Below are 24,474 nucleotides of genomic sequence, written 5' to 3'. Positions count from 1 at the left end.
ATTATTATGGATGAGACATGGATTCACCATTACTCACCAGAATCCAAACAGCAGTCAAAACAGTGGACAGAAGCTGGTTGTTCAGCACCAAAGAAGACAAAGTCTCCATTACATTGGTGTTTTGGAATACTAATGGCATTTTGTATATTAATTATCTTGAAAAGGGTAAAACAATAACCAGGGAGCATTATTCCGAACTTTTAACCAGACGAGATGAAAAAAGTTGTGAGAAAAGACCTAGTTTGCAGAAGGAAAAAATCATCTTTCATCAGGATAATGCATCTGCTCACAAAGCTGTTTTGGCAATGGGAAAATTAAGGGATCTGCACTATGAATTGTTGGAATATCCACTCTACCCCCTCTGACTTCTATCTCTTCCCAAAACTAAAACTCTTCCTTGCTGGCAGGTCCAGTTTTATCATTAGGCAAACCTAGGCTATTGCCAATGGGTGCCAAGACTTCGGACCGCCAGAGTTTGCTACATATAAAACTAACAGGAACTCCTGTATTCCATAAAATTCATGTATGTAAACATACCAATTCTTTGCTGGACTTATATACACATCCAGCAAACCTGGATGATATTCTGTCACCTGCTGAAACAACATGGATAAGAAGTGTAGTTTGACAGTCATGTCCATTAGAAGGGGCAATAATCCTTCACGCTGAAAAGAACACTTAACTAGATTAATTCACATATGTAGTAGCTATGTTCATTTGCCTACAGCAAGAAACGCAGTTGCTTGCCATTTGCTCGGTAACTGGAATCTAAGTTATATCAGACTAAATACCTATGAGTTATATTCATTTTGCTGCTTGGTTTTATTGTATAATTATAGTTTTTAATGCCAGTGCAAAATAAGAAATCCTTATTTTGCGCTGGCATTCTTCACTTCATATTGTATCACTATTGAAGATCAATGTCACTATCAATTTTTTGTCTGATTATTTTAATCACCAATTCATTTTAAAATTCTCCCAGAACTTGATTGAAGATAATTATTTTTGTCAAACAATTATTTTATAAATTCATGAAAATCCGAATCTAAAAATGAATACAGCCTCCATCTGTTCCAAATTAAGTTTTCTTTTTTATTCATAATCTTAGTTCGAAGGTTAGTTCATAGATTGCGCGGAGGTTCACACTTAATTTTGCTTTATAGAGAATCATATGTAAATCTTGAATCATATCATGTAATGCATAATTTTTATAAATGTAATCTGTAGATTTTTACATTTCAACTTTCTTGGTTTCCCCCAATTACTCCCTACAAATCGAAATAAACGACAGTTATAAAGTCAACTGCTATGTGCATATGTTCGGTATTATGCGGCAGTTTTGAAGTAGCGATATTTTCCCTACACTTTATCCTTTGAAACATATGTAGGTGCATGCGTCAAAATAAAATTTTATTTCCAAAATTTTCATAACAGAATTAATTCGCCTTTAATGGCTAACTCCCCCCCCCCCCCCAAAAAAAAAGAAAAGAAAAAAAATATATATATATATATATATATATCACCACACCCCACACACGAAATACTGCTAGATAACATATGTGCACTTTCTTTTTGTTTGAATTCGTTATTTTTCCAAAGTAATTGTACTGTTGCAGTTTTAAGCAAAAGACAAAGGCGAAGAATCTCTGATAAAATACCATTTTATATAAATTTTTTATATTAAAAAGACTCGCAATCGGAAACCCCGAGTAATGCAATTTAACATCATTTTTTGTTCATTAAAAAAAAAAACTCGTTCCTAAAATTGAAATGTGCGACCCATATAATTTTATTTTGCAAGGAAAGAAAGCGAAATGTCATATTTATTTCAATAAATGTTATTTAAAAAATATAAATATTTGACATAATGTTTCCAATGTAAACAAACGTTTTGATTATTTATTTTCGCAAATGTGAAATTTGTTTTTATTTGGGAAGAGACACAATAAATAAATTATGCAGCAAAATAAGGGTCAAATTTTGTAGGGCAGTAAACAAATTCCAAGTAATACAGCACATAAACACAATAAATCCATTAATGCTGGGGGGGGGAGATAATTGCATTTTAACAGATAGAATGCGGATGAAGTTTCATTAGCATTCTACATTTTTATTAGGTCAAAGGGATTTTGAGTATATTGTTGTAAAAAAGTGCTGCATTTGAAGAAATATTAGCGGCATAATAATAAAATAGCAAAACTCATAATGCTTCAGAATAACTTGATAATTTTGATAATACCAAAACAAGATGAGACACATCTGTAGAAATCTATTATTATTATTATTAGAGTCCTTTTAATTATGAATTCTATAAAGATATATTTAATAAATTGGTTGTATTTTTGTGTTTTTAATTAAATAAACTAGTTTCATTTTGTCACAGATGGTTTTCACTTCTGAACTACCTGGACTATTGTTCTTATCAATATTACTAAATTCCAATCTCCTTCTCTGGAAATTTTCTCTTACTAACTGTTTGACTTGTGTTGGCCAGTCACTGACTTAGCAGTTTAATCCAGACATTAAATATATGGTCAGTTTAATCCATAACGTTCTTAAGAATATTTCACCCCGTGATTTCCCAGAATCCTGTTAGGAAAGAACAGATTGCTGAGTATTGAACTTGTGATTATTTTGAAACAAAAAAACCTCTGAGACAACAGATGTTTTTTTTTTGTGTGTGTGCTGCTGCAATTTGTATTAATTAGTGGGTAAGAGCAGTTTCTATATCACAAAAACAGAGCAGTTGATTTTCAAGTTTATTATTATTTATAAATTGAATTGATTTTTCAGTTCATTTTTTTTGTGCATGAGATTCTAGTTATTTTAGGGTAAAATGACAAGTAAAAAAAGTGGATGTTAGCGAGCATAGCAAGTAATCATTACTATTGATTGCTTCTACGCTTTCACTAAAGCTGGAATTATTATACTTATTACTGTAACTTAAAAAAATCAAATCTGGAGTTGAATAAATCTTAATTGTGCGATATGGAACTGAATTAATCCTATATATATATATATATTAATTATATGCTTTTTATGTGAATCCCAGGCCTCCAGTAAGTAAGGTGGTCTTGCACTAGGTGACAAAAATTTACTTTTCACCTAAAGTTGAGTGGTTGGAAAGCAGATACGTTAATCGTTCTGTCAACCAGAGAGGCATACTGTGCATGTTACTGCAAACTGAAACGTTTTATATTTATATTTAGATCCATGTTGTAATTCCATAAATATGATTTTTGCTACAATTTTTATTACCGTAAATTCAAAATTTTTATTTTTAGTGAGAATATCTGAACTTTACAGTTGATGAAGTTCCTATTTTTACCTTCATTAGCAAGCTTAATTTGATTGCATTTACATTTTTTCTTTTTTTTTTTAAAAACTTATACAATTATTCAAGAAGCAACTTGCACCAAAATAAAACAAGTGACCTGTCGTTATTATGCATTGAATCAGATATAATGGACTCGATTAATTATGATGACATTATAGATATATTTGCTAAAACCAAAGCCAGAAAAAAAAAAAACTTTTAGTTATTGATTTTTTTTATTTAAATTTGAACTGATTTATTTTTATACTTCTTTTAAAATGCAAATATATGTATACCAATGTTGTATTGTGTTATTAAAATTAGTTATCATGGAAATGTTGACTTTTATTTTCAATAAACTAAAAAAAAGTGCTATTTTTGAGGCCTCATAATGATGTTGCACCTCGGGTCTCCAAAAGTACAAATACGGCCCTGGACACTGCCTGTTTGTAATGCTAGTGGTGAACACTCATTTTCTGTACTTAAACGCGTTAAAAATATTTACACAATTCGTTAAGTGAAATGCTGAGAAATTTGTGAATTATGTTCATAGAAAACGATATTGTTGAATTATTAGATTATAAATGTATGATAGATAAGTTATATTGTTATAACTTATAAGGTATATATAATTGATAAATACTTCATTAAGTAAATGTATAAATTTATTTGTGAATTATTGAATAGTTTCAAGTCCATATTTTTTATTATTAAATTTATTTTTATTTATAAACATTTCAGTTACTGGATTTTAAAAAGGGATAAAAAGAAATCGGGTTTTCAATATCGCAAATGTAAAGGAAGAAAGTTTGAAAAAACAAGAAGGTGCATTTTTAAAATATCTTTGCCGAGAAGATCGTAATCGCATACAAGAAGAAAATCTTCAAGATTATTTGTTGGATAATTTGTCTATAGTTTCGATTAATGGATTGGAGGAGAATTCTACAGATACCAAAAATTTGATTAAAACATCGAAGGAGAAATCTACAGATCATATGAGTATTGTTGATTTTGAAGCTGGTTGTTCTACAGATCCAATCATTTACAAATTTAAATTATAATGATCCAGCAACTTGGTGTCCTGTAAAGTTTTCCAATATCAATCAATTACGTCAACTATGGACCTGAATAGATTCATAATTTTGATTTTCCGAAAGATAACAATAATAGATGATTTTCAATCACTCATTATACTCGAAGACTATTTAACGGCGAGAGAATGCAATTTTTGTGGTTATTGTATTCAAAATCCATGGATTCTGCATTTTGCTTCTGTTTATTATTTGATCAATGGCAGATTAACCTTGCTGATTCTGGATTGAGGGACTGGAAAAATGCTTCTATTTTAGCTGCACATGAAAAAAGTCAAACACACATTGAAAATTACCATAAGTGGAAAGAATTAGAAATTCGAATAAAACAAAAGAAAACCATTGATGAAAAGAACTTGCTAGTTATTAGAAAAGAGGAGGAACATTGGGTGCAAGTATTAGAACGACTCTTTGCTTTAGTTCAGATGTTAGCTATTCAAAATTTATCATTTCGAGGAACAAATGAGACATTGATTTCGCATGGAAACGGAAATTTTTTGAAATTTGTCAAATTTCTAGACAAGTTTGATCCAATAATGAATGAACATCTTCGAAGAATAAAAGATAAAGATACATATGTGCAGTATCTTGGAAAAGATATTCAAAATGAAATAATAAACATCTTCGCCAATGCGATAACAAAAGAAAATTTTAGAATCTGTTGTTGCCTCAAAATATTTTTCCATAATTATTGACTGTACGTCCGACATTGGTCACACGGAACAAATGAGCATAGTGCTTCGATTCGTAGACACTAGTAATAGCATGGTTTCTATAAAAACACTTTTTAGGATTTATAGAAATAAAAAATACCACTGGAGAATTTTTATTAAATGAAATACTAGGAACTCTAGACAAATTTTCATTACCAATACAAGATTTACATTAACGCCAGTAACATGAAAGGTGATGTAAAAGGTGTGCAGCAATGAATTTCGAATATTAACCCGAGAGCAATGTATGTACCCTATAGTTCACATTCATTAAATTTAGTAGTGAATTGCACTGCTAATACTTTAGATGACAGCATTTTTTGACGTGGTACATCGTCTATATGTATTTTTTTCCGGTTCAACTTGTCGATGGGAATACCTCAAAAGACACATAAGTAATTTTACACTCAAACCGATCTGTGATACACGATAGGAGAGTAGAATTGACTCATTAAAGTCCCTAAGATATAATTTGTCCGATGTTTGCGAAGCACTGCAAGAAATATCTCAAGATGAATGTTTATGTGGATTATGTGGAAATACCATGAAATTAGATGAAAGTAATCTTAAAAGTTTAGGGAAGTTCAAATTTATTGCATCTTTAGTAATGTGGTATAATATACTTTTTGAAATAAACTTTACAAGTAAACAACTTCAGAATACAAGCCTTGATATAAATGATGCCATAAATTGTATTAATGATACAAAGAATTTCTTAATGAAAATCTGAAATGAGGATGAATTTGAAAAGATGTTAACAGATGCAGAAAAAATCGCTGAGGTCTTAGGTGTAATGCCTAATTTTGAATAAAAAACAGACAGAAAAAAAAGAAACAATTTGTGTATGAAGCAGAGGATGAATTCATAACAGATTTTAAACAAAAATTTAAGGTCGATTTTTATTTTTCAATTATTGATACTGCAATTGCATCTTAAAAAATACAAGCACATGTCGACAATTAACGAAAAGTTTGGTTTTCTTTTAAATATATATGAATTTCAAAAAATTACTTCACCAGAATTGCTTAAAAAATGTTTGATATTGGAAAATTATTTAACACATGATAATTCTAGAGATATTGACGGAACACATTTATATAGTGAATTACAAATAATAGCAAGGCGAATTCCAGAAAATACTTCCTCATTAGATTTCCTCTTACATATGCAAAAATAATTTAGAAAATAGTGTTCCAAATGTGTTTATTGCTCTGAGAATTTTTTCGGCAATGCCAGTATCGGTAGCAAGTGCAGGAACGACTCACTGGTCTAGCAATAATATCTATAGAGCATGAAATTGCATCTACAATCAATATAGTTGAATTAATTCAAAACTTTGCCAAAGCAAAAGGCCGAAAGATTAATTTTCATAATTTTTTTATTTAAGGTAATAATTTTCTTGCTATACAGATATTAGGAGTAATCATATATGTATTCAAATGTATTGGTTTTGATTAATAAATTTTATATATAAACATTTATATATAAATTTTATATATAAATGTTCATAATGATATTATTTTTATAAATATTTACATGTGTAGGTGTATGTGTGCTTGTGTGAGTATGACAAAATATACATACAGCAATCCCTCGATTAGTGCACCTAATGCGTTCTTTAAAACAGGTGCATTAATCGAAAATGCACTAATCAAATATAATAACCTATGGGAAATAATATAATTCATTCCTCAAATTTCTTTTTTGAACCTTAATTTTTTTATAAAAGAATTAAGATATGTCTCAGGGCCTATTTAAAGTAAAATCATGAAGCCGAAAGACTATAAAACATATTCAGAATATAAATTTTATTATTCTACTTCTTAACAAAGAATTGAGTTTGAGTTAACGTAGTTTGGCGAGCATTTTATTTCTTTTTTTTTTTTTTTTTTCATACAACCGACGGTATGGCCCTATTGCCTCCTCTGCAAATTTTACTGCTTCTCTATTCATCAGGGTCAGCCTCTGCATTGCTGCTTAAAAACTTTACTTGTACAAAAAAAATTATACTCCGCCAATTGTTATAATCCACTTGCTGGCAATTTTTATGACCAATCATTAACAGTGGTATTCTCTTTCCCTAATGTTGAAAGGTTTCGATGTGTGAAAATTAACGATACACAAATGTTATTAGGCGTTCTGGGTCCTAGCTTTTCGACATATTCTCGAATATTATTCTCCCCAGAATATTTCCACTATAAAATATTTATTCATAAAAAATGCTTAGAAAACAAATGACAAATTCCAGGAACTTCTCACAGAACATAGTTTGGGAAACCCTGGTATACATAGCGTACATGGAAGTAGTGTAGTATGCCATTAAAAATAACTTTGTAAAAGGTTTTAAATCGGCAACTAAATTATTTTATTCTGGTGAGTAATTTTTTAAAATAGGCATAAGAATGTATAGACAGAAAATTTTTTAAATCTGTAACATTTATTTTTAAGATGTATATAGGCGCACTAATCGAATTTTAGAGGTGGACTAATGAAATTTGGGTATCGAAAAAAATGATGCACTAATTACTGCATAGAGACATTGTATAGGGGTGCCTCAATTTTCTTTGCCTAGGGGTATCAGATATTCTCGCTCCAGCCCTGCTCGCTGGTCAGCATTTTTCTTCGAATCAAGAGGTGATGGCAGCTATATAGGAGTATTTTGCAGATCTTACTGAGAACAACTACATCTACGGGATAATGGCACTGGAGCATTGCTGGAATGAATGTATTAGTCTTAAGGGAGACACTCTCTCCTGTTATATCAGATAAATTACCTAATGATACTGAGTAAATGTAAAGAAGTAATGCAAGACATATTTACATCTAGATGTTATACTTGTAACAAATTAGGACATATATCTAGAAATTATAGTAGAAAAAAATTTAATCCTAAACGAAATAATTCTAATTGTAGAATAAATTCTAATGTTGGAGTAAAATATGACTCAAATATAGTGCTAGTGGATACAAATTTATGTAAGACTCAATATAACAAGTTAGTTTGTAATTCGTGTAATTAAGCTGATATTGTTGCAGTATTGCATGTCAGTAATAATAAACCTTTAACAGTCTTATAAGATCTTATTGAAGATGTTCCTTGTGAAATTCTGTTAGATACAGGAGCACATATCTCAGTCATATCTTGGTTGCTTTTAACAAAGCTGAGAACTTAATTCCTGATGATATTGTAAGATTGAATTATCCAATCAGATTGACAGGTATCTATGAAACTGAAATTTCTACTTCTAAAAAGATAAATATTACTTTATATTCCATGTTTTCTTTGAATGTTTCTCATGAAGTAATAGTTCTTCCTGAGACCTATAATCCTAAAATGCAGATTATTCTTAGTCTTCATTTCTTAAAGAGATAATAGTTTGCTGTAATTTCTTGGATGGCACTATTTTTCTTTGTGGATTAAATATAATCCTAATAAGCAATCTGTTCATAAGTTACAAGACTTGAGTGCAAGCTTTGAAATTGTATTGTATAAAATGAAATGCTTGAAATTGAAACAATAAACAAGGATGAAGGAAGTCATATTAGAAAATGCTACAAAGTTGGCAATTACAGTTGATGAAAAGAAGTTAATACATTCTTTGGTCTGCTTTCCAGTTGTTTCCTAATGTCATCACTGAAGATATTGTGTCTATGTCTTGTACTGATACAGTTGAGCATTCGGTTCAAATCACCACTCAGATATAAATCTATGTGAAACGATATCAAACTCTGAAACACATGGAAAAAACTTGTTACAAGAATATGAGAAGGCACGAATTATAGAAAAGTCAAATTCAAAATGGAATAGCCTTTCATTCCAATAGAATGAAAGGCTATTCCATTTTGAATGGAATGGAATGGAATGGAATGGAATAGCCTTTCATTCCAATAGAAAAACCCAGTGGAAGTTTAAGGTTTATCTTAGATCTGAGAGAGGTAAATAAGGTTGCAAAACCCATTGATTTTCCTCTATGTAAGATTGAAAAATTATTAAATGGTTTAGAAGGAGCAGAGTATTTCACAAAGTTATATCTAAACTCTGGTTATTTTCAGATCCCTTTAAAAAAGAAGGAAGATAGAAATTATTCTGCTTTCACAACTAGACAGCAAAAGTACCAATTATGTAGACTTCCTCAAGGAGCTAGAAATTCAGCCATGTCTTTTCAATCATTAATGAATTCTGTTCTATCAGATATGTTAGGTAAAGGAGTTATTTGTTTTCAAGATGATTTTGGTGGTATACTTAAAAGACCTCTTATCTCATAGAAAAAGTTTACTGAAGGTTCTTTCTAAATGAGATGAAGCTACTTTGTCCCTAAATTATTCAAAATATCAGTTCTTTCTAAAGGAAATTGAATATCTAGGTCATAAAATTACCAAGACGGGAATCATTCCTCTTAATTCTCTGGAGAAGATTGAGGAGTTTTAAATTAACTGAGTTGATGAATTGCATGAGATTAAAAAGTGAAACACCTAATCATCAAAACTGGGAAAGGTCTCTCATGTGGAAAGGTCCGCACGCTAACCATTCGCACAACCAGATCACACAGCCGGCCTGGTTTTTTGAGTGGTTAGCATATCTGTCTATCCACTGTCTATTTGGCTCTCCAGCCAAAAGATTCGAATCCCACCATGGGCATGGATGTTTGTGATTGTCTGTGGAAATTCTAGTAGTAGTGGTGATAGTAGGCAGTAGATGGCATAGGTGTAGTTGTGGGTGAAGGGTTGTGGTGTAGTGCCCTCCCTCGACGAGTCTTTGAACTCCCTGGAGGTGTTACATAATAATAAATAATAATAATAAGGATATTTGTAAATAGGATTAGAAAATACAAGCATTGTAGTTCTGGTAATCTACAGTTAGAAAATATGATTAATCTTAAGAAGGGTAGTACAACAGATAATGTTAATAAAGCATCTACTATAGGTTGTCGGAGTGTCTCACATGAAGTGATTTGCACAAGTCGTCACATAGAGGTTGACGGTTAAAAGGAGAGACAACTAGGAGAAGTGTTTGTTGGCAAAAGACATTCGTCGTTAACTGAGGTTGATGTTGCTAGAAAAGAGAATTCAGAAGATAGGGTAAATTGATGATTAAGAGAAAGAAATTGGCAGGAAAAACAGAACAAAAGAAAAATCCCAGAAAGTAAAAAAAATTATCACTCGGATAAAAAAGAGACCGTGCAGCAAAAAATGCATTCTCTGAACAATAGGTCATCGCAAATACCTAGAGGAATGTAAAGTTACACCTGGATAATTGAAGTAATATGTTCTTATTCTTTATTTAGTAGTATTAATTTCATATTGCATATGACACCTTCAAATAATTGCTTAATAGGATTGTTATGTTAAAGTGAAGCTACCATAATGTTAAATGAGCTCACGTTTGTTTACATCAAAGTATTTATTAGCAGAAATAATTTGTAAATTTTCCTATTTTCTTAGATGGTGAATAGGATATGAGAAAGAATTGTTTGGATCTTTAAAACTAAGTTCATGATTGATTACATAGAATTTTTCTATGAGTAGTCATTTCTTATACATATGCTTATAGTTAAATTAAACATTGTGAAAATTTAACAAGCTTCATTAATTTGTAAAACAATACAGTGATGCTGAACAACAGTGCACTAATCCCAAAAAAATTTATGAACCTGAAAGTATCTAACCAACAAAGGATAAATATTTAAATTTATGTTGATTTATAAGTTTAAGCTATGATAAGGATATTGGTTAGGTGTAAAGGGGAATAATTATTATATTACAGTTTAAAAGTCTCATACTCACACTTATTAACTAAATGATACAGTTGATAAAACAATTTAATTAAAGGATGTGAACGTGAGAGAGAGACAGATAGAATGCAATGTAATAAAATAAAAAGATTATAATAAATAGTGCGGATAAAAATGATATAATGATATCTTTCCTTACACTCATTCACACTAGATGCACTCACTACTTCAAACAGCAAACTATCCCACTTGCTCACTGTAAGAGAAAAATCTAGTTCTTATCCTTCCATACACAAACTCAATTTCCACAGATGCCCCAATTCAAATTCTTTTAAAGTTATGACCTACATTGCTACATTTCCTTCTGCATTGGTGTTCTTAAGGAAGTTGTTCTTTGACGTAAATAGTGTCATTATCACTCAGTTCTTCTGGATTCAAGTTTAATAATTCCCAGACATTTACACTATCCATTTCATTTAAGCCTAGTTCTTTCCCAATGTTACTATTTCTTCAACAATAGAATTCATCTTTTGGATGGGTAAAGTCTACAAAATCTCTTGCATGATATGGCAGAAGTTTTTATTATTTTTTTTTTTCCATACAGCTGTCATGTTGTTTTCCATAGTTCGTCAATGTTATATTTTCAGTAGCATTTTTTATTATAAAAGTTGCAATCGTTCATTGATCCATAGACCTTAATGATATCCAAATTCTCAAGTTCAGTTTCTGATTTTTAAAACTGATATTTTACTTCGTAAATATATCATCTTCACATTTCATTTAAGTCATCTAGCGAAAAATAAGATGGCAGGGGAATTCTCCAAAAGCAACAATGCTTTAAAACTAAGATTATTTTTATCTTCATTACAATACTTTTTAACCGGTGGAAAACCATTATTGAACTAGTCTTCAAAAAGATTAACAGTCATCCATTTGTTTTTAATAGCACACCAAATGATGGGAAGTGATTGCTGGCTGTAGCCTTCCAAGCACCATAGGATTTTGCTTATAGTACATAAGCATGGTCTTTAGTTTGAAATTTCTTTCAACATTACCATGATTTATAATCAGGTTATGATTTTTCAGTCTTTGCAAGAAAAGTTACAAATTGCATTTGTAAAATTATTATTTGTGGACTGTCTTAATAACTCAAGGGCTCACTTTAGTGAGTACAGCAGTGGCAAACCCAAGATATGTGATGCTGGACCATGTCTTTCTTCATGTAATGTATGAGCCTGGTCTGAAAAGTTCTCAGCCTAACAATGAAAAAACAAATTTATTAATTTCAAAATTATTTTTATTTTTCATTATAATCTATCTTAAGACATTTATTCTAGCAATGCTCCAGTGCAATTATCCCTTCCCTGTAGTGGTTCTCAGTAAGATCTGCAAAATACCCCTCTACAGCTGCAATCACCTCTTGATTCGAAGAAAAACACTGACCAGCGAGGTAAAGTTTTAGTTTTGGGAAGAGATAGAAGTCAGAGGGAGCCAAATCTGGGGAATAGGGTAGATGTTCCAACAATTTATAGTGCAGATCTCTTGATTTTCCCATTGCCAAAACACCTTTGTGGGCATGTGCATTGTCCTAATGAAGGATGATTTTTTTCTTCTGCAAACTAGGTCTTTTTTTTCACGAATTTTTTCGTCTAGTCTGGTTAAAAATTCAGAATAATATTCCTTGGTTATTGTTTTACCCTTTTCAAGATAATTAATAAACAAAATGCCTTTAGCATCCCAAAATACTGATGCCATGACCTTTCTTGCTGATGGAACCGACTTTGTCTTCTTTTGAGCTGAACAACTCGCTTCTGTCCACTGTTTGAATGCTGTTTGGATTCTGGTATGTGATGGTAAATCCAAGTCTTATTCATAGTAATAAATTGATCCACAAAATCAGTTTTATTCTTGTTAAAACGCTCCAATCACTGTTCAGAGATTTTCAAGCGAATGTGTTTTTGATCTGCTGTGTGCAAACAGAGCACCCATCTTACGCACTTGTAATTCTTCATGCAAAATATATCCTACATGTTCTTTTGAAATGCCTATCAGCAATTTCCCACCCTTTGACTCGCCAGTCATCCAGTACCATATGTGCACTCGATCAATGATTTCTAGCAGTGCCGTAATGAAGGTATGAAGCGCATGTGGCAAGTGTCTAACTTGTGTCCACTCCCCCCCCCAACCCCCAAAAATGACAAACATTTTGAAAAATTTAAATGTAACAAGTTAAATTTTACTAAATGCAATATGTTAAATACTTGCTATTAACCCCATCAAAGGGGTTAATTTAAATAATCTATTAAATAAGAACAAATTTTTATTCATATTCAGTGACAAATAAATTAAAGAAATACACGACATAGGTATAATATAAAATAATATAATAAAAACATAAATAAGTTCAGCATATTTTATAAAGAAATTTTTCTAGCTTTTTTCATTTGCAAACACATCTATTATATCGTTATAATTTAATGTTTTTGCAATATCTTTTTCACTTGATATTATAGACATGTTCATCAATCGATCTTGTCCAAGAGAAGAATGAAGATACGATTTTACAATTTTCAGTTTGGTAAATGAATGTTCACAGGAAGCTGTTGTTACAGGCATTATGAAAATCCTTAATGCTATGTCTAGATTTGGATATGTTTTGTAATGAGAGTTCATAATTTTTTTGCAAGATTTGAAAAGCGTCCATATTGCCTAAATTTTCAAAAACTTCCATGGCTTGATATTTGAAACTCAATTTCACATACAAATTCTGGAGCATTTAAGTCACTATTATATGTCAATGCAAGGTCAGCTGTGCATCATTTGAGATCATCATGCTTCATAATTTTTAAAGCATGTCCATTTAAAAAACTGAAGTCGTTTGTGGCCTCTTATAAAGCAGTAAATCTATCATTGAGTTGTATGAGTATTAGATCTAAAACTTCACACATTTCTTTTTTTAGTAATGCAGTTTCATTCATGGCAAACGAATTATCGGTAGCTTTCTCACCAGGCATATTTTTTATTTTGCGCCATCTCTTTTCTGGAATGCAAGTTTCAATATTTATTGTTTTGGCTAAACTTTTTGCCGAATTGTGAAGCGAATTTAAAAAATCATTTCAGTACTGTTGAATTTCATTTTTTAGAGCTTTTATCATTTTCGCAGCATTTTCAACTGTTTTTTTGTAGAAGTAAATTTACTTTATTTATCTTTCCTAATATTGTATCCCAAAATATTAATAGTGCAACAAAATTAAATTTTGTTAATAATTTTGGCAACATTCAAGCATTTGTTATAGAGTCTACTGTAACTTGCCTTTGTCCATTACACATTTCATTAAGAAGTTGTATTATTAAAGGCATTTGATTTCGTAAGGCTTTTACCACGTTAGCTTTTGCGAACCACCTCGTGTCACTTAAACCTTTAAGACGAACATATAATTTTTCCTTTAAAAGATCCCATCTACTAGTAGAATTTACAAACTAGTTAAATAATTGTTGAATTGTTCCAAAACATGATTTTATTTGAACAGATGTTTATGCATCTGTTCAAATGTATTTCTAATATTTAATCCGTCTGATATTAACTTTTTTTTTATGTCATTCGTAAGTGCTTCGCCAGTTTTTGCACGTGTCACAATAAAATCTATGAAGGTTTCTTCGATGCTACATTTATTGGTGTTAGGACCAATGTTAACATAGTGCAAAATTTGGGTTATCTGTTTTGGTGAGAAGTGTCAGGTGTGCTATCAAATAAAATTGAAAAATATTTTGCTTTTTGAATATTCGAAATAATATGCTGTCTAATTTTAGAAGCAACTATATTATATCATTTTATATTATAGGAGAGAAATAATTAACTTGATTTTTCTTATGACTAATTAATTCTATCGTGTTCAAAAATTTTCCACATTTGGGTTGACCAATTTTTTCACAAGTTCCTTTCAGAGCGTCATTATTTTTTACGCAGTGCAGAATGGCATTCAAAATAACTTAAAATATGCCTCCATTTTTCTTTTTCTTTTAAAATTGCTTCTTGTAATTGATCGTTTATAAAACCACCTTTCTTAATTTTTGATTTGAAAGTTTTCCATTTGACGTAATTTTTTTTATGATATAATGAATTTTCATCAAGTGGTAACTTAGGATTCAAATGCTTTGTCTCGAAACCCCGCAGGTCCATATATTCTGATTTTTTCCAAAAACAATACATGGAAAACAGAACAGTGCATCTTTTCACTTGCACTATATCAACCAATTTCTGAGTACTTGTTCTCCGTTTGACATGGTTTTTACAAACCATTTTTTATCAAAATGCCAATTTTCTTTATCAGGATAAACACTTATATTATCGCACAACTTGGGTCCATGTTGAACAAATATTTGTATGTTACTATTTATGTGCCATGTTGTGGGATCATTAAAATCTATTATTTTTGCATTATCAATATTTTCTAATTTAACATCCACTATATAATCATCGTTATTACATTTCTTCTCGATTTCCTGGTATTGATGTTCAATTGTACTTTTCTCTTCTGTTTCAATTTCACATGAAACATAACTACTTGTAGAAGGCAGATTTAATTCAGTTGTTAAGTTTGAACTAGAGGTGGATCATCTGTTCATAATTCCTGTTTCTTGCTATCATCATTTTTGGAATCACCACAAATGGTTGTTACATCAGTATCAGTGGCTGATGCGGGGGAATTGTTGCTATTGGTGGACTAGGATGTAGAAGCTCCTCCAACGGCTGGTGCTGAAATTTTTAGAACTTTTGGTGCTGGTTTTCAACAAAACCAGCACCAAAAGTTCTAAAAATTGTTCTCTTTGGTGTCTTCCGTTAAAATTCCAAACCTCCTTAAATCGCTTGTTGCTTTCTTTACTTGCTCTTCCTTTTTTCTTTTCCTTTTGAGAAAAGCAGCTCCTGATAACTTTTTCTCTTTCAAATTACTGATCTAAATGACAATAAATTTTGTATTGATAAATTATTCTTTTTCTATTAATTATTAATTTTGAGTTAATTTATTTTATTTTTAAGAGTTTTAAAACAGTTGCTTCTATGGATTTTTACTATAAATAATTAATTTATACAATAATTTGATAATTTAAGGTAAACTATAATTATTGAGGGCAATGTAAGATGTAAAGTATGCTGCCCAACGAGCGATTTTGGCATTTTAGCAAAATGCACCTCTGATTAATATATTTATTATTTATAAACTACTTACCTTTAAAATTTTATTTGTCTATCAAAAATCCAAAAATAAGTACACAATTAAAATCAAAGTCAAAAATTGTCTAAAGTCATTTAAACACAGAATACACAATACACTCAATATCATTCACAATCAAAATTGAAATGATGCTGAAAAAAAAATATAACAAGTGCATATCACACTGTTTCGTCTATCCAAATTCGAAGCGGAATTTAAGAAAAAGAACAGACGTAATATACACCTATGTTTCAGACTAAATATTTGGATAGTGTTTCTGAAACTTCAGATATCTTGTACCTCTTTAATTTTCATTATTACCAAGTACCTTATCAAAATAATAATAATAAATAAATAAAAATATATTTCATTGTAAATGTGTTTTATTTGAATTTAGATGTATATGTAAGCAAAAATATATGATTTATTTTTAATAGAACAAAATTTATAAAGATACTATACATTTTTACTTAATATAAATAATTTATCATCAATGAGAGGAGTGAAATTGCTTATTTCTATATCTGCTATATTGCTCTCTTTTGTGCATTTTATAAATCCAGTCTTTAACTAATGATCTATACTTAAGAATTTGAAAGCTAAAAAAATTACCATATTTACTCGAATATAACTCACTTTTTTCCAAAAATTAAAGCTAAAAAATCATAGTGCGAGATATATGCAGGGATTTTCAGAAACTAAAGTTTTCAGGGGAAAAAAAACTGAAAATGGGTATGACTTACCAAGAAGCTTCTATTCTCCATCACTTCTTCTGTCCTCGAGAACAGTTTCCTTGTGTGTGCAATCAAAGGTATCTACCCAAATAGAGTCATCTTCTTTCCCATTATATCAACCAAAAATTACCAGTAATTTAAGACTTGAGATATGTAATGAACAATCCTTGACAAATTACTAATGAGAAGTGAAAGATCTGTGCGATTGTAGGCCAGTAGAGAAAGAGCAACTATTAAAGAAGTGCATATGATTGGTGCAGTATTAACAAAAGATCGTGCGACCCAAACAAAACAAGCTGACAATTGAATTGAAATGCTAATTCTTTTATACGATTTCCATAATATCTGAAATGCATTCACCATATACTTCTTAGTTTGAACACATTCATGATGGGGTAGTGTCAAGCAAAACCATATGTTGCAACTGCAACATGTGGTTTGCTTGAGTGTATATAGCAGTTTATGTTGGAGGAGAGATGCGATTCATTAGTTAGTGTTTATATTCCCAGTTGTCTGTAATTGTACTATTTGTTGAGAAATATATTACACAGTCTGCAAATGTCTGAACCTGTGTTTCTGCAGTATAGTTGCTATTGTTTACTTCAGGGAGCGAGTTATCGCTCCAACGTGAAAAGTTGGGGCGATAGTGACTTGCAATTTGAGTAAGAGAATTCATGCATAATATAATTTAATATATATAGACTATAAAAGTTTATGAAATTCACATCGTATGATACTTTATGGGTTGTTTCCTTAAGTATCTAATAAGTGGGTTCTAAAATGTTTAGTTTTAGTATATATGATATAATTTATTTGTTAATAAAATATAATAAGCACATATTTAACTGTCAACGGGAAATGCCGCTTTTTTATTCGGTAAAATAAACTCTGTATTTTTGTAAAATATTCTTGTTGCCATAATACTGCTGAACGAGCACCCTTATTAGCAGTGCCGTGGGGCAGGCTGTCTCTATGCTATAACCTGTCGACGGTACTGATTACCACAGCAACAACACAAGTGATCTTATGAATGACAACAAGACTATTAATAATTACATGATTTTGGAAATTCTCTAATCTACAAAAATATACAATTCACAACAGAAATAGAAAGTAAACAGTCTGCCCTTCCTCAGACACCTTAGTTACAAGTAACCAAATGGATCTGTGAGCTTCACAGTCTACAGAACCCCCCCCCTCACACACACACACAGGTAAATACATTGATCAACAGTCACCCACCCACCCTCCAAACTCCCAACAATATGGAACTATATAAAAGCCTTAGTTCACTAGGCAAAATTAATTTGCACTCAACACAGAACTCAGACACATAAAAAAACTTACACTATAGACTAAGAGCTCTTTGAAAGCGAGAATAAAAATATTTTCTGCCTGTATGTCATTTAACTATAATTCTTCTTCTTCTTCTGCAGCTTCTCCCACTTAAGTGAGGTCACTGTTTATAATGAGTCTCCTCCACACCTTCCTGTGGAGGAGACTCATTGTCTTGGGCTGTCACCACATCCAAGTTCTTCATCTTCAAGTCCACTTCTACCAGCTCCTTCCATCTCTTCTTTGGCCGCCCACGCTTCCGCCTTCCTTGCACATCCATCCGCATGACCCTTCTTCCCACATATTCGTCCTCCCTCCTCATCACATGACCAAACCATCTCAACCTTGCCTCCTGTATTTTCGCTCCTAAGTTCATAACTTTCACTGTTCCCCTGACATAGTCATTTCTCAGACGATCCTTTCTGGTCACACCGCACATCCACCTGAGCATTCTCATCTCTGCTACTTCCATCCTGCTGATATTATTTTTCCTCAGGGCCACAGTTTCTATAGCATATGTCATAGCTGGCCTCACTACTGTATTATAAATTTTGCCTTTCAGATTGATCGGCACCCTCTTATCGCATAACACTCCAGCCATCTCCCTCCAGTTCCTCCAACCTGCTTGTATCCTGCATCCCACTTCCTTCTCAGCTCCTCCATCTTCTTCCACTGTTGAACCTAAGTATCTAAAGTCTCTCACCTTCCTGATGACATTTCCTTCCAGCTCCAGATCTGTCTCCTGGCCGCCACTGACTGCGCAACACATATACTCTGTCTTACTTCTGCTCAGTCTCATACCTCTCTCTTCCAGTACTTTTCTCCATCTTTCCAGTTTAGTTCCCGCTTCTTCTCTTGAATCTACACACAACAAGATGTCATCTGCATACAACATTGTCCAAGGCGCATCTTCTCTCACCTCCTCTGTTACCACCTCCATCACAATATTAAACAGAAATGGACTTAATGCTGACCCTTGATGCAAGCCAACTGTTACTTGAAAACTTTCTGTCTGTCCCAAACAGGTCCGAACACTTGTCTTCACATTTCTGTACATTTCCCACACCAACCTGACATATTTCTCTGGCACCTTCTTCTCCCTCAGACACCTCCAGACTTCTTGCCTTGGCACTCTATCGTATGCTTTCTCCAGATCAATAAATACCAGATGTAACTCCCTTTGTTTCTCTCGATATTTTTCCATCATCTGCCGTAACCCAAAGATAGTATCTGTTGTTGATCTACCAGGCATGAATCCAAATTGTTCCTTTGCAATCTCCACCTCCTTCCTCAATCTACCATCAAGAACCCTTTCTAGGATCTTCATTGTGTGGGACATCATCTTTATTCCTCTGTAATTTTTACAGTCTTGTGCATCCCCTTTACCCTTGTAGATGGGGGACAAGAGTACTCTCCCTCCATTCCTCGGGTATATTTTCCTGTTGGCAAACTTTCATGAACAGGTCCCACAGCAGGTCAATTCCCTCTTCCCCCAGTGCCTTCCATGCCTCCACTGGAATTCTGTCGGGGCCCACCGATTTTCCATTCCTCATCTTCTTCATGGCCTCCGTCACTTCCACTCTACTGATGTTCTGCACCATCCCCTCAGAAGCCTCCCATCTCCTCTGAGAGTCCTTGCATTTTCCTCATTCAAAGGTCCCTCAAAGTATATTTTCCATCTGTTTCTTATGTCCACATCCCTCCATAATACTCTTCCTTCAGCATCTTTGATCTGCCTCACATGTAAGATGTCCTTTGCTGCTTTATTTCTACATTTCGCTAGTTGGTAAATTTTTCTCTGTCCTTCCTTTGTTTCTAATTGATCATACAGATCTTGAAAATGAATACAATAAAATCAAAATAAACAAACACATTTTATTGGCCGATGGTTAAACCTCCCACCAAGTAAAAAGATTTTAATACCACGTACTCACACTCCTTCCACTTACCAAATATTGATTACAGCAAAATCATCACTGTCCATATTCGTGGCATCTCAGAAAAGGTGGCCAAGATCTTAAAAAAAAAAAAGCTCAGTCTTGTGGCCACTTATAAACCACACTAAAAGCTAGCAACCCTTATCAGCTACCCGAAAAATGAGCTACAACCTCATTAACCAGATTTAACCAGATTGTTAAATCTGGTTAATGGATTTAACCAGAGTGTACCAGGTACCCTGTAGCTGCAGCCATTCATACTATGGACAAACAGGTAGGACAGCCAACATCAATATATATCAGAGCACCAGGATTACATCCGTTTCCACCACTATAGCTGCTGAGGATTAGCAGACCATTCTCTGGATACCTGGACAGGATCCATTGAAAAAAAAAAAAAAAAGCCACCTTACTCCACCAAAGCAAATTTAAATTCAAGTCTTTTTCTTGAATCTTCTGCAGCTCTTATCAACTATCCCAACCTAAACAAATATGGTTGTATCAAATTGCCTCTCATATGGGAAACCTTCATTGGTAGACAGTAAGCCCAACAACCAAAGCCAATAGGTGGCATAATTACAGGATTTTAGATCTTCCTGTATCTCTCCTGTTCCACCTTTGTTAGTGAAGTGTGCCTGAGTGTATCTGCTTAATATGGAACTTTATTTATTGAAGCAATGCTCCAATGCCATTATCCCGTCCCTGTAGTGGTTCTCAGTAAGATCTGCAAGATAGCCCTAGCTGCAGTTTTGGAAAGAGATAGAAGTCAGAGGGAGCCAAATCTGGGGAATAGGGTGAATGTTCCAACGATTCATAGTGCAGATTGCTTAATTTTCCCATTGTGAAAACAAATTTGTGGGCAGGTACATTGTCCTGATGAAAGATGATTTCTTTCTTCTGCAAACCGGGTCTTTTCTCACGAATTTTTTCCTCTAGTCTCTTTAAAAGATCGGAATAATATTCCTGGTTATTATTTTACCCTTTTCAAGATAATTAATAAACAAAATGCCTTTAGCATCCCAAAACACTGATGCCATGACCTTTCCTGATGATTGAACCAGCTTTGTCTTCTTTGGTGCTGAACAACTGACTTCTGTCTACTGTTTTGACTGCTGTTTGGATTCAGTTGTGTAATGGTGAATCCAAGTCTCATAGTAATATATCGACGCACAAAATCAGTGTTATTCTTGTTAAAACACTGAGCACTGTTCAGTGACTTTCATCCGAATGCGTTTTTGATCTGCTGTGAGCAAGTGCAGCACCCATCTTGCGCAAAGCTTTTTCATTTGCAATTCTTCATGCCAAATGTATCCTACACTTTCATTTGAAATGCCTATAGTGTCAGCAATTTCACTCACTTTGACTCACTGGTCATCCAATACAATATCGTGCACTTGATCAATGATTTTTAGTGTTGTTACACTTTTTGGATGTCCTTCATCTTCAAGGCTGGTACAACCACGTTTAAACTGGGCAGCCCATTTCTTAATTGTCGAAAAGGAAGGAGAAGAGTGCCCATAAACTTTTATGAACTTTGAATGAATTTCTTTTGGCATTAAACCTTCTTTTACAAAGAATTCTATAACTGCATGATACTCAATTTTATCCATTTCAAGGGATACAGACAACACTTTTGCTTCAGACAGCTGTATAAAACTAACTACTTGATAGAATGACTTGTAATTTCACATGGATGCTTATGACAGATGTACCAACGTAGAAAAAAAATCTTGTCGATAGTGTTGCCATCTATGGTCAAATCCGAGAACTTTTCAGACCATCCTCACGTGTGTGTGTGCATGCGCACTCGTTGCACACATGCATATATGTGATATGTACATACATTACGATGGATGGATGCATGCTTGCCTTCATCCATCCATCGTAACAAGGAATTGAGTTGATGTCCAAGAAATTACATGAAGTAAGAAATAATGAAGCTGTATGCACAATCTACATATCGTAACCTTGTGCATCAAGATAGCTCATTTAACAATTGTAAACCTATTACACATTAATTCCTTGGATTTGGGGTTAAAGATCAGAAAATCTGGATGCCCTGCTCTGAGACCAAACATAAAACTTTTTCAGGCCTCCAGTAAGCAGTGTGGTGGTTTCACCCCAGGATATGAAATGTACTACTATCTAAAGTAAAGATAGTACACTGCAGGCCTTGATTAGACTGCACTAGGACTACCAGATTTGGTCACCTAATTTTTATTTTGATGGGGAATCTAGAGATGACTAGCTACTGCAATATTTAGATTGTTAAGCGAACAAGAAATGATATATGACAGTATATCATTTCTTGTTCTCTTAAATGTAAATATATTACCATAACTTAAATGTAGATATATTACCAGATACTGGATATAATACATAGTAGAGGAAGAGATGGAAAGAATAAGAGGCAATCCCTGGAAGTGTATAAAAATGTGTTGAGCAAAGGGATTTAGGTATGGAGAATTGTGAGAGATGTGGGAGAAAAGTGTGAGACCACTTCCCTACTTACTGGAGCCCTGAAGTGGTTTGAAAAAGTTCCATATTTGGTCTCTAGAGAAGGGTTTCCAGACTATGTAAAAATAAATTAAAAAATTACAAAAATATATATATATATAATTAATAAAAAAAAGCACAAAAAACTTTAGCCCACCCACGGTACAAATGTACTATAGGTTTATAATAACCTTTTGTGAGTTCCCACCATAAAAAACTATTCTACTTTGAGGAGCGATGAGAGGAATGTGTTGTGATCACATGGAATATGAATAAGTTTGAGGCACAGTATGTGATGCCATATGCATCCCATCCCAGAATGTGTATGTTGAATCCAGAAAGGTCTGCTATCACTAAATAGCAGTTAAACATTCTTATTTACTTTTTTTATTGCCTTGTGTATGCTGTTTAAAATGTTCTAGGGAAAAGAAAAGATTGTTTAAAACAAACACTATTAATTTACAATTTTTTTAAAATTTCTGCTTTTTAAGTATATCATTTATTAATTTACTTTTTTTTGTGAATAGAGTAAAAAGAAGACTGATAAAAATGGAGGTGACTTTATTGGATTTGGCGATAGTAGTGAATCTGAGAACAGTGATATTGAGTCTGGAAATTTAATTTACAAAGATGAAGACCAGGATGCATACATTAACGTACTTTTCGAGGAACATTTACTAGATGGACTATCAAATTGGCTAGACAGGTTATTTGAAGGTTCAACTCAACGTTACTACATCCAGTATTGGCCAGAGAACATGAAGTAATTGTTGTGAACCAATTATAATGTTACTTTTCCCTTATATATTTATTAATTTATTTATGTGTCAGTGCACATTTTTAAAAAAAAAAAAACAACTTTTGTAGTGCATACTAAAGCAAATATTTAAATTATAGGCGTACGTGCGTGGAACTGTGCAATCAGAGTTGACTCTTCTAATTACTGGCTTCAACTGGCTTTGCAAAATGAAAAGATAAACTTTATTTGCCCTGTGATTACCATAGTTTTCCTTCATGATATTTGTTATACATTGAAAATAAGAGAATTTGAGATGCAATTAGGAAACACATCTGTGGATATTAAGGGAAAGAAAAGTGTATCAAGCAGATTCCAGAATTAAAAATATAAATATGTGTATGACTTAGGTGTAGCCATTGCTTCTAATTTCTTTTAAATGATTTTTTTTCAGTTTCATATCTATCTGTTGTTAAACTGCACTATACTTAATAGAATGTGATATAAGTATACATGCAAACACAGATACACATGATTGCACACACAAATAAAACCTATTCATTTATTGATAAGCATAAAGCAGAGAAACTAGAATATAGCATGCTTCAGGGAAAAATTCTCCCCTCCTCCAAACCCTCTCATTTTATTGAAAATTGATAGTGTACTTTTTGCCTGACTCACCTGTGATGTTTTTATGTCAATTGGCACAAAATCAATGATGTTTAAAGTATGCATTTGGTTTGTTGAGCACAAAATCTTCCTTGTTTGCTTTCTCACCTCTGCCCATCACATGGTGGTGTCAGCGACAACACTGGATGTGGCATCAGTGTTAATCTCCACTCCAGGTTGTAACCATGCATGGGTCTGAGTGTAACCTAAATCATGGGCTGTTGATAGTGGTCTTCTGTTTTGGGCTATGCCTGACTGTTTAGTAACTGTCAATTTTTGATATCACTCATGTATTGGATTCCTGGTCTCTCTCTACCAGGTCTTCTCCTCAGTCAAATTTGTAGTCCAATCTGAGTGGCTTTATAGGTGGCTTATCATGTTATTTTTCCTATTTTTTAACATATGTAGTATGCCTATTTATTCTTCTGCCTTTCTTAATACCTCTGCATTTATAGCTTTCTCTGTCCATCTCAAATGTTAGAAGTCCTGATTTATCTCTTTT

General features: G+C 32.7%; 1 protein-coding gene across 3 annotated transcripts in view; it reads left to right on the top strand.

The window, feature by feature from the left end:
* l(3)80Fg (dnaJ homolog subfamily C member 16 l(3)80Fg) overlaps positions 1-23,708 on the top strand; it is a 326,699-nt gene extending 302,991 nt beyond the window's left edge. For 2 of the 3 annotated variants that reach the window (XM_090394766.1, XM_090394769.1), the window contains 2 exons: positions 23,095-23,330; positions 23,465-23,708. In XM_090394766.1, the coding sequence (XP_090250892.1) occupies positions 23,095-23,330; positions 23,465-23,498 (270 nt within the window). In that variant the 3' untranslated portion in view covers positions 23,499-23,708. Of the gene's footprint in view, positions 1-23,094 lie in introns of all 3 variants that reach the window. The other variant, XM_090394767.1, reaches the window with a different exon arrangement.
* The last annotated feature ends 766 nt before the right edge of the window (positions 23,709-24,474 follow it).

The sequence above is a fragment of the Typopeltis vanoorti genome, chromosome 6 (genome assembly GCF_054136105.1).
Source record: "Typopeltis vanoorti isolate ZY-2024b chromosome 6, IOZ_Tvanoo_1.0, whole genome shotgun sequence".
NCBI classification, from domain to species: domain Eukaryota; kingdom Metazoa; phylum Arthropoda; class Arachnida; order Uropygi; family Thelyphonidae; genus Typopeltis; species Typopeltis vanoorti.
The sequence above is the reverse complement of the archived record's forward strand: the minus strand, read 5'-3'. Positions and strand labels throughout refer to the sequence as shown.